General features: G+C 39.0%; 1 protein-coding gene across 2 annotated transcripts in view; it reads right to left on the bottom strand.

Moving 5' to 3' along the window:
* LOC109933509 (endoplasmic reticulum aminopeptidase 1) overlaps positions 1-15,460 on the bottom strand; it is a 263,565-nt gene that overhangs the window by 211,412 nt on the left and 36,693 nt on the right. Inside the window, exons 10-14 of one of the 2 annotated variants that reach the window (XM_020532500.2) lie at positions 11,777-11,860; positions 10,065-10,234; positions 5,511-5,590; positions 3,989-4,172; positions 2,777-2,933 (exon numbers count right to left, since the gene is read on the bottom strand). In XM_020532500.2, the coding sequence (XP_020388089.2) occupies positions 2,777-2,933; positions 3,989-4,172; positions 5,511-5,590; positions 10,065-10,234; positions 11,777-11,860 (675 nt within the window). The remainder of the gene's footprint in view (positions 1-2,776; positions 2,934-3,988; positions 4,173-5,510; positions 5,591-10,064; positions 10,235-11,776; positions 11,861-15,460) is intronic. The other variant, XM_020532501.2, reaches the window with a different exon arrangement.

Here is a 15,460-nt window from a genome sequence, read left to right as displayed (position 1 = left end):
CTAGACCCTTCATCAGAAATTTCTGATGAAGGGTCTAGGCCCGAAACGTCAGCCTTTCTGCTCCTATGATGCTGCTTGGCCTGCTGTGTTCATCCAGCTCTGCACCTTGTTGTCTCGGATTCTCCAGCATCTGCAGTTCCTGCTATCTCTGATTCAATTTTAACTATTTTTAATCCAGGTGTTCCTGGTCAAAGGTTAGAATTTCAGGAAGATGGTGGGAAGTTAGTTCTGTGGGGCTCAAATCTATCTAACTGAGGGGGAAGACAGCAGATCAATTCTCTAACCCCACTTCCCGTTGCCACAAGAACAGCAACTGATTTTAATGCTGTATGTGACCAGCAGAGATAGTCAATATGCAAAAACCTAACCTGTATTAAGTCGCCACTCTGACATACTCTAAGACCAAATCATAATACACGAGTAAAGAATACGTCAGCAGACAAATTGCGTCTGAATGAACATCAAGTAAGTAAAATGTACGACAACTCTATCGGGTTTCCAATTGTAGTAGGAAGTAACTTAGATAATCCGAAGTGAAAAATGCATAGCAGTTTTATCCCACTGAAATTCCATCCACTTTGTGCCCATGCATACTTTTATGGAGAATGAGGACCACTGGCATTAGAAGCAACAACTTTATTTAAAATATTGATCAAAAGTGAGAACCATGTCCTAATGTTTGGGTATGCAGAATATATTTTCTAAAAAAACAAAGCACACAAGTGAAACTTCTCTGTCACTTTTAGCTCATCACTATTTCAGCCTTCATCCAGGCCAATAATACATTGAAAGACTGAGCCTTTCTGAAATTAGGTTTTCAAATTTATTTTTTGCCTGATTTGACATTCCTGATCGTTGTTCTCTTCCCACCACTATGTACTCCCAGCAATTGTTCAAACCAGCACTTCAAGCAAGCAATTTTTATAAATTTAACAAAGAGCACTGGGTGCAAAATGAAAATTTCCATTCCAGCATGTCTAAAAACCATTAGCCATTCCATAGAGAAAAATCCATTATTTCTATCTTAAACCCGCTTCCTATGCCACTGATCTTCATTCTCTGAGAAACTATGCAGGGGCACAAAGTGGATAGAATTCTGGTGGGATAAGAATGCCAAGCATTTTCCACCATGCACTTTCCAATTTATCTTGCTACAAGTGGAAACCTGAGTGGAATTGTCCTACATTTTAAATACATCACTTTTGAAGAAAAACATTGCTGAAATGAGACATAAAAGTCCAAATCTTTTGTAATCAGGACTTACATTTAAGAAATCAAACTTAGAAAACAAACATCAATTTATTTAGCATGAGAAGAGGTCACTGATTGGTTGGAATGGAGATGCAACAGGAACTATTAATTGTCAATCTTAGTTAGCTAATTAAACTCAGACTAGGCAATTAGACAGTGATTAGTCACTTAAGGTAACAGATTATCAACTACAATGAATTTGATGGAGCAAATTTGGAGTGTAAGTTGAGGAAACTGCCTGGACAAAGTTCAGATCATAGAATCCCTACAGTGTGGGCACAAGCCCTTTGGCCCAACAAGTCCACATTGACCCTCAGAGCATCCCACCCAGACCCATTGCCCTATACCCACCTAATCTACACATCCCTGAACACTACAGGCAATTTAGCGTGGCCAATCCACCCACCCTGCACATCTTTGGACTGTGGGAGGAAACCAGAACACCCAGAGGGAGCCCACGCAGACACCAGGGAGAATGTCTGTGTGGAGTTTGCACAGTCGCCCAAGGGTAGAATCGAACCCGGGTCCCTGGCGCTGTGAGACAGCAGTGCTAACCACTGAGCCACCGTGTTAACGGAGACCCTTCCATCACAATTGCTTTGTGGTTTATCAGGGCCACACAGTCGGTTTTAATGTGGTTTGACTTTTTTTTGCCAGAATAACTATTGTGCAGTGTTTCTTTTTTTCTGGCTGTTGAAATAACTCCAGAGGCCAGTATCCCATCACTAAGTCACATTTTATTTACATGTGGAGAGTTCTTGACACTGATTCAGCTCCTTCTGAACTAGCTTTCAGAATGAACAGAACCTCTTACACTCCTGTTTATATCTGTCAGCCAGGGCCCCCTGATTGGACCAGATTAACAGCCCCAATCAGGGAACTCATACTCTACAAGGTTCACCTGGCTGACTCCATTACAATCACCACAGCTGTAACCTTTAAAATCCTATTTACTCCAAGAAGCAGATGTTGGCTTGGAGGAGTACCTGACTCCACAAGATCATCATCACTGGTACTCAACTATAATGATTTGAAACTGATTTGTGGATCCGAGAGAGACTGTTGGCTGGATTTTCTGATACTATATAAGAATATGATATATTCTTTCTTCACAGCTGTGAAAACATGAGCAGGTCGAGTGGCAGTCAGGAATTTCCAGATGGGAAACCTGAAAGGAAGGGCATCTTGCAAACCTTGCTGAAATTAAGAGCAAGTCATTTTACATTGCAGATGTAAGCGGCAACTTAATCGAGCTGGTGTAGTGCTATAAATTACTTACCTCATTCTTACCTCTTTACTTTCTGGGTTCCCCAATGCTTAGGAAACATTAGCTCTCAGGGTGATAAATAAAAACAAAACAGAGCCATGCAGATCATCAAAACATTTAACTGATCAAGCCCATATGGTGTCCAAAAGCATCATCATTACAACGACATCACGTTTCTTTCTCCTGTACAAAGTTAAGCTTTCCTGACATTTGGTGCCAAATTAAAACAGAACCACATATCACTGTAATAAGTCTTACCTTCATTTGATTTTCAACTTCCTCCATTTCTCTCTTCTCCATAAGCTTGTAAATGGGTACGAGCTCATTCATACCTTGGAATACAGGCATGGTACTGACTTCGTTCTTCAGATAAAGTGTCAAATCAAGGGCTTTGTCAAGAGGCAGCTTTCCTATACTAATTGACAGAAAAGCTAGTCAGTTATGGTGTTGTGGTAGACATTTCTACGAAGTTTAAGTCAAAGTACAATTATCTAAACAATTATTTATTAGATTTGATAGACAACTCTATTATTCCAGTACATGAGACAACAAATACTAGGGACACAATAACAGTGTAGTATTATTGAACTTCAAGAGTCAGTCAAACAAGAATAACTTTTTAAATAATGCTAGCCCTACACCAAGTTTATATCGCTCTTCATCAATCAAATTTCCACTATTTACAGTATTTTGCCTTTTGTTAATTCATTAAATTAACTTGGTATCTTTTTGGTTGCTTTCACTCAGCATCATACTACACAATATTTATCTACTGAGCCACTAGGGAATAATTCACAATGTATTTGTCCAATAATCTAGAGTTCCAGGTTATAGGATTGCTATGTTGAACATAATGGAGTATAATTATCATTCAGTGTGTTACACACAACACAGCCAAGGATTCAATCCTTGGTATCTGCTGGTGAAGCAGTCTGTTTATGCACCTTGCCTTTATATTCCCACGCTAAATATGGAATAAATCAACCTGTGGACCATGTTTGAAAATGAGTGCAATGACCACTGCAGCAAACAATCCACCAATGAGTGCAGGTACAGAATGGCTACTTCGGTGATGTACCACAAAACCTCGTTATCTCAACACAAGTCACCATCAGCGAGAGAAAAAGAAGGGGCTTCATGAAACAAATATACAAAAGCATCCCTAAAACATATTCAGATATATTATTAAAATTCGTAGAAATTATACAACAGAAACCGGCCACAGGGCCCCAAAAATTAGTGTTTGTGCTCCACATTAGCAGTAATCCCAATCGTACCCAACTTTAACCTATTTTTCTTCACCACCTACCTAACAGAGAGACCATTTTAATTGCACATAATATTGGAAATTTTCACTGTGACATTAGCGTTATGAACCAGGATGTTTCCATCGAAATGCAACAAAAGCTTCTCTTGTGTATCTCCAATCTAAGCAATGGAGAAGAGTTGAAAACCAATTATATTCTTTACCTCACAAGCTGGAAGGCATTGTTAATCAGGCTGGCTCGGTCGTTGCTACTGAGGACAGTGTGACGTTCTCTCAGTAATTTGATTAATGCATCCCATCCATCATTCTCATAATGAACAATGTAATAGCCATTCATATCCACATTGAACTTTATCCAATTCACTTCCTCCAAAAGAGTGATAATATCTGAGTGGAGGAGAAATCAAATCAAAACCTTCCCACAGAACAAGTCAGCTAACACAACGAGCCAGAGGCATATTTAAAGAAACACCATCACTTTTGTAATCCTCTATAGATCACAGCACAGAACAAACTTTTGCCCTTATGTGTAGAATGTACTTACTTTTCTGAAAGCAGCAGGCTACAGCCAGGTAGTTTAACACTTTAAACCATCACCGAATTAACAAAGACACCTGATGACAAACTATTACAAATACTACTCAACAGGGGCAAAGAACACAGCTTTTCTTTTATTTTAGAGAGCCTAGCTCTGTTTTAAACAAAAACCTGTTCAGATATGTATGACACACAGTCAGGGAGGTTGGGACTTTCGCCCAGAAGTAGGGACCCTACCACTGCACCAGAAGACCCTCAGAATCTAGCTTTCTTTTTTAATTTTGTAATCAATCGGTTTTGAGATGTTATTAAACACCTCTGGAGCAAATGGGACTGGAACCCAAGCTTGCCAGCTCATTGGCAGAGTCCCTATTAATACCTGACAAGACCCTCTGAACACAGCTTTTTTTATATAAACTCCAATCAAAACTTCCATTTCACTATTTAAACATCTAACAAATTACAAGCAATTCCCACCAGGAGACTGAATCCAGCTTTTTTTTTAATTTTATAAAGTCCATATTTATTTAGCAATGATAAGATTATAACTTTTGTTATTGAAATGATTCTGCAGTTCACGTTACTTTATACACAATACTCAAGAAACAAAAATATACTTCTGGGGAAATCAACCCCAGCTCTTTTGCATGACTTAGTTATTTTAATCAACTGGTTTGGACGCTGTGATACACTCCAGGACGGGTAAGACTTGAACCAGGATCGCTGGCTCTGAGTTAAAGTCACTGTGCCTCAAGACCCCTGTGCTAGAGATCAGAAAATGGTTCCCAAACAGGCCAGTATCTTGTGGCCCTCTTTAGGAGTGCATGCATGTGGCAAAAGTAAATCTATTCCACAATGATGCACTGTTATAGAACAGCTTACCAACGTCTGTTTTGCTCTACAAATGAAGAATGACCATTTGCCCAGGACATGTCTAGAAGCAGAACTTGAATACATGCTCAACAGTAAGTCAATGAGATGAGAGAAGAAATTGTAGTAAAAGATTGGGAAAAGAAATCTAAAAAAACAATTACAGCTTTTTTTGTTCTTAATACTTTCATGTCATTTTCAAAGCAAATGTTTAATGAGCACACCAGAACATTGGTTCATCACCTTACCAGCTCTCTGAGGTGATGTTAAATTGTCAAGAATCTCACATCACAGAAAAATATAACGAGTGTTATTTACCATTTTTTGTTCTCATCAAGTGCCTCTGGACAGTTTTGGAATGGCTTGTAATGTAAGTCAGTGGAATCTGCCACAGATAGCTATAAAAACAAAGACAATAAGATGATTTTTATTTCACAACATTAAGCATATACCAAGTTGAATTAGGTCTATCAATGGTGGGGAATAAAATACTTCTCCACTTTCTACCAGTAATGGTATCAAACACTTCCAAGTCAGCAGAAATAGTTACAGGATAAGTCCAATTCACTCAAACCACAAAAAATTCCTCAGTGAACACTGCGTCACATGTCTCAGAGGTCTAAGGTGCTGGATGCAGATTCTACATTCTCATGTATTTCTTGCTCTGAGTACATCAACACTAGGCCACCATGGTCTACTGCCTACTCAAATATAAAGCAGTACGTGGGGGTCCTGTGGTGTAGTGGTACTATCCCTACCGCTGGGCGCAAAGGTCCAGTTTCAAGTCCTAATTGCTCTGACATTGTGTCATAATATATCTTAACAGGTTCTTTTAAAGGAAAGAAGAATTTCTTCTCTCATTAAGATGATGTTTCACTGATCATGGTGATTGCCAACTTCCAACATCTGCACTGTGCACCCACTCGAATTTCAGATTGCAGAAACTAATTTCATATAGAACCACTAAAACCAATTATCCCATCGATCTGATTTTGATTTGAGCCCATTTGTCAAAAGATTGCACGGTAACCCACAACATCAGAAGCGCCCACCTAGATGAAATGTGCTGATGTTATCAGGGAGCATGAGAAAGATAAGTGATGAGAAGAACATAGTGCAAGTTTTAAATAAAAAACACATTTGCAACCAGGAACCCACAAGTCAGTGAAGGGTGACCTTTTGTTGCTGTTTTCCTTTAACTACGATGCTCTGAAAATGAAAACATTATCACAATTCATTTTTCACTTTTGCTGATTACAACATACCATAATCCACCACAGCCCCATATCCAATGTTACAGAGAACGGGGAACATTTGCCGTACACGAATATCCGAAAGGGATGGGATTACACCAAAGGAAGTATTCATCATGTATGGCATAATATTATTAAACTATTACCAATGTAGTCTGAACATCTCCAGACTGGCAAACTGACTGTAATTTTATGTGACATTCCAGAAGGTATTCACTAAGGGGTCATACACTGGTTAAAAATGCAAAATAAGGGCTCATGGAATTGGAAGTAATATACTGTCGTAGATGGGAGATTGGTTAATGAACGGGAAGTACAGGGTAAAGCTGAACAATGTTTCAGATTGGCAGGCTGTAACTAGTGGATTGCTACAAGGACCAGTTCTGGGGTCTCAGCTGTTCATAATCGATATCATGACTTGGAATAAGGAGATTGAAATGAAGACCAGTTTGAAAGAAATGGGGTTCGATTCATGGCTCACTGGCACCATTTCTGGGGAAGTGGGGCTTGCATCATTGGTACAGTCTGCATACGAACTGTGTTGCAGCCAGTATTCTGCATAACTGCAGACGAGGGAAGTGGACAGGAATTTAAACTAAATAAAGGGGGCAAGTGATCAAGTGAGGACAGATGTCGTGAATCAAAAAGTAGATACAATATGAGAAGGAAATAGTAACATAGGAAATGAGGGTCAGAGAAGCAAGAAGGGCAGAGTGAAAATATCTAGAAAGATAAAAAATTTAAATACTACAAGATAACAAAATGATAAAACTAAAAGGCTCTGTATCTGAATGTACACAGCATTCATAACAAAGCAAGTAAGTCAATAGTAGAGATTCAAGTAAACAAATATGATCTGACAGCCCCAAGGAGGTATAGCTTCAAAATATCAAGAACTGTGTCCTGAATATAGAGGGGAAAATGGCATTCAAAAAGAATAGGAAGCTAAGTAAAGTTGGAAGGATAGCACTGTTACTCAAGGATATTATCTGTGCAATAGTTAGAGATGACCTTGGTTAAGGAGATCAAGATGTAGAATTAGTTTAGGTGGAAATGTGGAATAGTAGAAAAAAAAGTCACAAGTGGGAGTGGTCTTCAGGTCTCCTAACAGTAACTGTAACATGCTACAAAATATACCAGAAGAAATGTTGGTGCTTGCAATAAAAGGGATGACAACAATCATGGGTGACTTTAATCTACACATAACCTGGAAAAATCAGACTGGCAGTAGTAGCTTGGATGAGGAGTTCATGCTTTTGAGAAAGTTTCTGAGAGCAACACATCCTGGCACCAACCAGACAATAGGTTATATTAGAGATAGTAGGAACTGCAGATGCTGGAGAATCCGAGACAACAAGGTGCAGGGCTGGATGAACACAGCAGGCCAAGCAGCATCATAGGAGCGTTATATTAGACTTGGTACTGTGTAACATGTCAAGATTAATGAATGATGTCAGAGTTAAGGCATCACTAGGTGGCAGTAACGATAATATGATTGAGTTTTATATCAGTTAGGTCCAAGACTAATATTTTAAATGTAAATAAGGCATGGAAGCAAGCTAACTGAAGTGAGCTGGCATATTAGGTTAGAGGATAGGTCAAGAGATACACAGTTTAAGGGGATTTTTCAGAATATTCGGAATAAGCATATGCCTACTTTAAAGAAAAAATTAATCCACGATTTACTAAAGAAGTTAGGGAAAGCATCAAACTTGAGGCACCATAATAACAGTGCAAAGTTGACAAAGAATCCCTACAGTGTGGAAACAGGCCCTTCGGCCCAACAAGTCCACCCAGACCCATCCCTCCTAACCCATCTAATCTACACATCCCTGAACAATATGGGCAATTTAGTATGGCCAATCCACCTAGCCTGCACATCTTTAGACTGTGGGAGGAAACCAGAGCACCCGGAGGAAACCCACGCAGACACGGGGAGAATGTGCAAACTCCACACAGACAGTCACCCAAAGGTGGAATCGAACCCAGGTCCCTGGTGCTGTGAGACAGCAGTGCTAACCAATGAGCCACTGTGCCGCCCTTTAGATCAGATATTTGGTCAGAACATAAAGAATGGCAGAGAATGACTGAAAGGTTAAACAAAAGGAAGAAATTATAAAATGAGAGGAAACTAACTAGGAATATGAAAAAGGATAGCAAGAGCTTCTAGAGGTTTTTAAAAAGGAAAACATTAAGTAGCGAGTTTTAGTCCTGCACAGAGTCTGAATGACAAGTAAATAGTAGATAATAAGGAAATAGGAGAAGAAATGAACAAATATTTTGCTCTGTCTTCTGTACGGAAGATCCAAAAAACATTCACCATGACCACTGGGGATACCTGAGCAGCTAATATACCCTTTCCTTCCTATCTGTCTCTACTACAAAACCAACCTCTCTCATGCCCCTCCCTGAGGTGCCAAGAGCCTGTGCCAAAAAACCCCTAGCTTACCAGAATACACCAGGGCTCCTTTCAGTTCCAGCAGTGCTCACTACTGTCACACTATCAGAACTGTAGGAGCTGCAAGCCAATTTCCAAGGGCTGGTACATGTTTCCCATGAGGGACAGAACATACGATTTAATTCAGCCTGCTTGCAGCACATTATGCAACTGACATAGGCTTCTATTGGGTTAGTCGCCTGGCCACCTACTTTGCACCCAGGCGGGCAAGACACACACACACACACATACACAAAACACACAGAAAACGTCAGCACATTTTAACTGCGTTGGTAGAATACTTTGGATGTTTGGCACATTGATTTGACATTTTAACATTTTACACTCTAAAGGAAATGCTCAAGTATTTAAAATGTTAATTAATGATTTCCTACTAATTGTGGCAGGATTAACACAATGGGAATATGTCGATTTACATTCCACATTCTTCGCATGACAAGTCCCACCATAGCTGTGCATATATTGTACTTATTTTTGTTTACATTGCTACCTCAATGTAATTTGGAACAATATCATTTCTGAACTGCAGTGTGTAAAGAATATATTTATCAAAGTAATATTCAGAGAGAACTTCATCACTACCTTAACTGGGAGTTAACACACATGATACTATTGAAATTAAGCTGGCAGACAGATAGAAGGTATACTGTCACAAGAAACTTCACCTACAGGCTTAATTTATTGAGCGTTCTCCCCAATCTCAAGAAGTTTCAGCTTTTCACAACCATCCTTGAGGCTTATCTTTTTGTTTACCAATGAACTGTTCAACAGTGAAATATCTTATGCTGTGCTCTCAGGTCCATTAGAAGCTGTGCCAAAATTTCTCACACTCGTCTTACAAAGGAGCTTTTTAAAAAAATGAGTGGAGAGAGGAAACCTTTATTCTATTTGGATGCAATTCAAACACAAGAGCAAGGAGATAAGGCAATGTGTCAGATGATATCACCGTGTAGCACTCTTGTTTTATTGTTTATTGCAGTTTTTAACATTTGTCAGGTAAGTTTCATTTTGGCATTATGAATATCAAATCTTATGCTGTACAGATCCAAAGAATTCTGGTTTTCACCATGTAGTCAGCGTGCTTTCTGTAAAAAAAAGTTTGTTTAAAAGATTAATGAGAGGGTAAGAGTGAGTAAATGTAAAAAATAATTAAAGTGCTACCTTGCAGATTCAGAATTTTCATCTTGGGAATTAGAACCTTTTTGATAAAGTTCCTGTCGTAATAATACTTGTCTTCCTTTCACTGTAACAGTAACCAGTGGGAATCCCTTCTGAAGTGTCCATGTGTTCATCATTTCCTTCACATCAAGAACATCTTTCATGAACCACTGCTACAAAAATGAAGATAAGGCCAATAAACTGAAATGTTTTGCACTGTATTCATTGTTACTAATAGTCATTTTATTTTGGTTTACTCCTAGTCATAAATTAAAGCACACAATAAATTAACAAAGTGTACTGCCATCTTTCATTTTTCCTCGGTACTGCACACTAAATGGCTGCATACATTCCATTTAATTCAAATTATTTAATGACTGTTTTATAGTCAATTTCTACATTATCATATCATTTATATGGGTGCATTCAAATCATTTGGAATTTGTAGTTGTTCTTTTTGTATACAATTTTACTGTTTTGTTGTTCCTTTTACTGTGTTTTTCAATAACATCAACCTATACTTTGAATAAAGTGCTCTCCAGCTAATAATATCATTTATATTTCTTCCTGCACTACCATTTTTTATGGGGAGGTGACGGCCTAGTGGTAATAAAACTGGACTGTTAATCCAGAAAGCCAGGTAATGTTCTGGGGAACTTGGTCTGAAACCCACCACAGCAGATGGCAGAATTTGAATTTAATAAAAATCTGGAATTAAGAGTCCACAAATCCATTGTCAATGGTCAGAAAAACCCATCTGGTTCACTAATGTCCTTTACGGAAGAAAACTGCCATCCTTACCTGATCTGGTCTACATGTGACTCCAGACCCACAGCAATGTGGTTGACTCTTAACAGCCCTCTGGGCAATTAGGGATGGGCAATAAATGCTGGCCTAGCCAGCAACGCTCCTCATCCCATGAATGAATAAGAAAACACTATTGCAGAGCATACCAGGTTTCAATTGTGTAGTAGTTGTGATTGGAATGGATACATTTCCAGAATAAATATTCTGTGATACATCCAAGAGTAATTGTGAAAACAGTGTTTGATTAAATGCTCTAAAAATATGCCAATAAGCTGATCTTCAATTGTTAGCAAGGCATTTCTTATCAATCACATTACGCAGTCAATGGTAAGGAAGCTTTTTTATCATCGAGCATCACAAACATCAGGGTGTCCTGCATTAATATGAGAATTTATAAATTACAAATTTGATTATATATTTCTGTAATATACTAAACTGTTCTAAGGCTTGAGAAATTGAGACAACCCCACGTGATTTTAATTTACATGAAACAATAATACAAAGTTGGTACTCACAATTAATGAAAATTAACCAGAAACCAGTGAAGAGGTATTTCCTTGTTGTATATTTATTCAATGGTAAAGGTAAAACTGTATAATTATGTGTGTCGGTAGGTTGGCAACTCAGAACAATGTGAAATATTCTCTAAGAAACTGGAAAACCTAATTGATTGGAATTCTTAAAAGGGTTGATATTCAGGTACAAAAAAAAATTGATTAATAGCACACATCAGGAATTATACAGAACACTTTTATAAATAATAATTCAAACAATATTTCAAATATATTTTGTCAAATATAAAAATCAGACTTTTCAGCAATTACATTTCAAACTTCGACTCATTACCTCCTAAATGAAAATCATCTAAAAAGTAACAGATTGAATTTTTAAAAAGATTGTTATCTTACTGAACCAGGAGGTAGCTCTGACTTTCCTAAGCAAAACTGTTGCTCACTTAGTCTGCTTCCATGTGTATCATCTGATGGACAAATCTAGAAAAAGAATTAACAGAATTTACTTTTGGTCATTTGCTTAAATGTGGAGTTATTGTAATGATAACAAAATTAAATAAGCTTAACTATAAAATTACCGTCATGGGTAAGTTCCAGTAAAGTGGCAAGAATCTGCTGCCTCTATCCTAATTTGTCATGTTTTTACCCATTCCTGTGTCATTTGCCTGCATGGTTTTCAAATCCACCAACAGCCTGATTTCAAAATTCTCAACATTGTGTTTAAAAATCTCCATGCCTTTGTCCTTCTTGACATCTGTCACCTCCTGCACCCTACAACCTTCTAAAAATCCAATGCTCCACAAACTCTGGTAACTTGCACACGTCCCAGTTGCTTTGCAAGCACCATTGGTAGCTATGCCTTTCACAATCGAGGCCCTAAGCTGCAGTTTCCCTCTTTTGCATTACTGCTTACAAACTCTGATCAAGCTTTTAGTTACCTGCCTTATAGCTCCTCCTTCTATAGAACAAGTACAATCTCTCTTCTGTGAACTCCATTTAATTTAATCTCCTGACTGATAGTTGTGCAAAAATACTCACTGATTTTGATCATCAGATAATTATGTAATCCCTGTTTGAAAAAGTTAACCAACATGACCTCAATGGATTTTACCTAACACCCGTTCCAATAAACCAGCAAAAAAAAAGTTTCTTCCAAACTCTGATTTCATTCAAGGCTAGTTAACTTTCAACTGGCGTTCTTTAATTCTGGTGTTCATACTCCTACACAGCACTGCATTGCAACTGAAAGATCTTTCGATACACAATAGGATTCATACTGTCTAAAGTTAACATTGTAATTCATAGCAGAAACTCTGGGGTGCATTGAAGAGGGGATTCCCAATCTGGTATGACCATAACTGAGTCATGGTGCACTATAAGAAGTGGCAGGCACAGGAAGGGTGGACAAACAGCTAGCACTCCATTAATGCCATGTTGCCATAAGTTATCCACCTCGTTCCTCTTCCATGTTAGCCCCATCAAATACAGCCCTTTGATCCAAGTCAATTTAACAAATCTTTAAAAGGAAACAGTGATTAGTAAAAATGAATCGACTTAAAATAACTTGCTGGGGAACTTTGTGGTGTAGTGGATTAGAATGTAAATGTTCCAGCTCCAGGATCCAAATTTCAAATTACCAAGAGTGGTCAAATCATCATGTCTCTTTTTTATCCCCTGTGTAAAATGAGCCTGGTACACAGAAAACTGCTCATTATTCATTGCAAACCAAGGCCAAATCAATAATCTGACTCAGAGATGTCATGCACAAAACTAATAAATGATATAGAAGAATTCCCACTAATTGGGTTGGGGGGGGGTGCTGGCTCAAGCCCACGTTTGCCCCTTCTGTAATTAAAATTCAGGTACTTTCTTCAATAAATAAATTTTACTCTACATCTGGCTGTGGGTTTTCCTGATGTAAGGAAACTCAATCCTACTTTCTACCAGGAACGTAACCTTTCTTTCATTATCTTAGTCTCAGTCATATAGTCTTAGACTCATAGCATTGTACAGCATGGAAACAGACCCTTTGGTCCAACTCGTCCATGCTGACCAGATATCGTAAATTAATCTAGTCACATTTGCCAGCATTTGGCCCATATCCCTCTAAACTATTCTTATTCATATACTCATCCAGAGTTAAATGTTGTTATTGTACCAACTTCCACCATTTCCTCTGGTAGCTCATTCCAGACATGCACCGCCTTCTGCAGAAAAAAGTTGCCCCTTAGGTCCCATTTAAATCTTTCTCCTCTCACCTTAAACCTATATCCTCTAGTTTTGGGCTCGCCTAACCCAGGGAAAAGACCTTGGCTATTCAGTCTATCCATGCCCCTCATGATTTTATAAACCTCTATAAGGTCACCCCTCAGCCTCCAACGCTCTGGGGAAAATAGCTCCAGTCTATTCAGACTGTCCCTACAGCTCAAAGCCTCCAATCCTGGCAACATCCTTGTAAATCTTTTCTGAATCCTTTCAAGTTTCTCCTTCCTATAGCAGGGAGACCAGAATTGCATGCAGTACTCCAAAAGTGGCCTAACCAAAGTTCTGTACAGCTGCATCATGACTCACAACTCTTACACTCAACGCACTGACCAATAAAGGCAAGTTTACCAAAAACCTTCTTCACTATTCAACCTACCTGTGACTGCATGTTCAAGGAACTATGAATCTGCACTCCAAGATTTCTTTGTTCAGCAACACTGCCCAGGATCTTACTATTTGGTGTAAGGTCCTGCCCTGATTTGCCTTTTCAAAATGCAGCACCTCACATTTATCTAAATTAAACTCCATCTGCCACTCCTCACCCCATTGGACCATCTGATCAAGATCCCGTTGTACTCTGAGGTAACCTTCTTCGCTGTCCACTACGCCTCCAATTTTGGTATCATCTGGAAACTTACTAACCATACCTCCCATGTCCACATCAAAATCATTTATATAAATGATGAAAAGCAGCAGACCCAACACCGATCCTTGTGGCACACCACTGGCGGCAGGCCTCCAGTCTGAAAAGCAACCCTCCACCACCACCCTCTGTCTTCTACCTTCAAGCCAGTTCTGTATCTAAATGGCTAGTTCTCCCTGTATTTCAGGTGATCTAACCTTGCTAACCAGGCTACCATGAGCAACCTTGTCAAATGCCTTACAGAAGTCCACACAGATCATGTACACTTCTCTGCCCTCATCAATCCTCTTTGTTACTTCTTCAAAAAAACCCAATCAAGTTAGTGAGACGTGATATCCCAGGCATAAAGCCATGTTGACTGTCCCTAATACATGTAGGCATCCTGAGAGACAGGATTTACCACCGACATCAGGCTCACTGGTCTATAGTTGTCTTTTCCTTACCACCTTTCTTAAGTAGTGGCACTACATTAGGCAACCTCCAGTCTTCCAGCACCTTAGCTGTGACTACCGATGTTACAAATAACTCAGTAAGGAGCCCAGCAATCTCTTCCCTCACTACCATGAGTTCTGGGATACACCTGATCAGCTCCTTGGGATTTATCCACCTTTATGCCTTTTAAGACATCCAGCACCTCCTCCTCTGTAATATGACATCTTGAAAAACGTCTGCTATTTATTTACCCACGTTCTTCATCTTCCATATTATTCTCCACAGTAAACACTGACGCAAAATACTTGTTTAGTATCTCCCCAATCTCCTGCAGTTCCACACATAGGCAGCCTTGCTGATCTTAAAAGGGGCCCTATTCTCTCCCTAGTTACTCTTCTTTCCTTAATGTATTTGTAGCATCCCTTTGGATTCTTCTTAACCCTATTTGCCAAAGCTATCTCATGTCTCCTTTTTGCCCGCCTGATTTCCCTCTTTAGTCTATTCCTATTGCCTTTATATTCTTCTACATATTCACTCGATCCCTGCTGTCTATACGTGACATATGCTTCCTTCTTATTCTTGACCGAAACCTCAATTTCTCTAGTCATCCAGCATTCCCTACACCTACCAGCCTTGCCCTTCGCCCTAACAGGAACATATTGTCTCTGGATTTTTGTTATCTCATTTTTGAAGGCTTCCCATTTTCCAGTCGTCCCTTTGCCTGCAAACATCTGACACCC

This window comes from Rhincodon typus, chromosome 3, assembly GCF_021869965.1.
Source record: "Rhincodon typus isolate 14 chromosome 3, sRhiTyp1.1, whole genome shotgun sequence".
Taxonomy (NCBI): domain Eukaryota; kingdom Metazoa; phylum Chordata; class Chondrichthyes; order Orectolobiformes; family Rhincodontidae; genus Rhincodon; species Rhincodon typus.
This window is presented reverse-complemented; position numbering and strand designations above follow the sequence as displayed.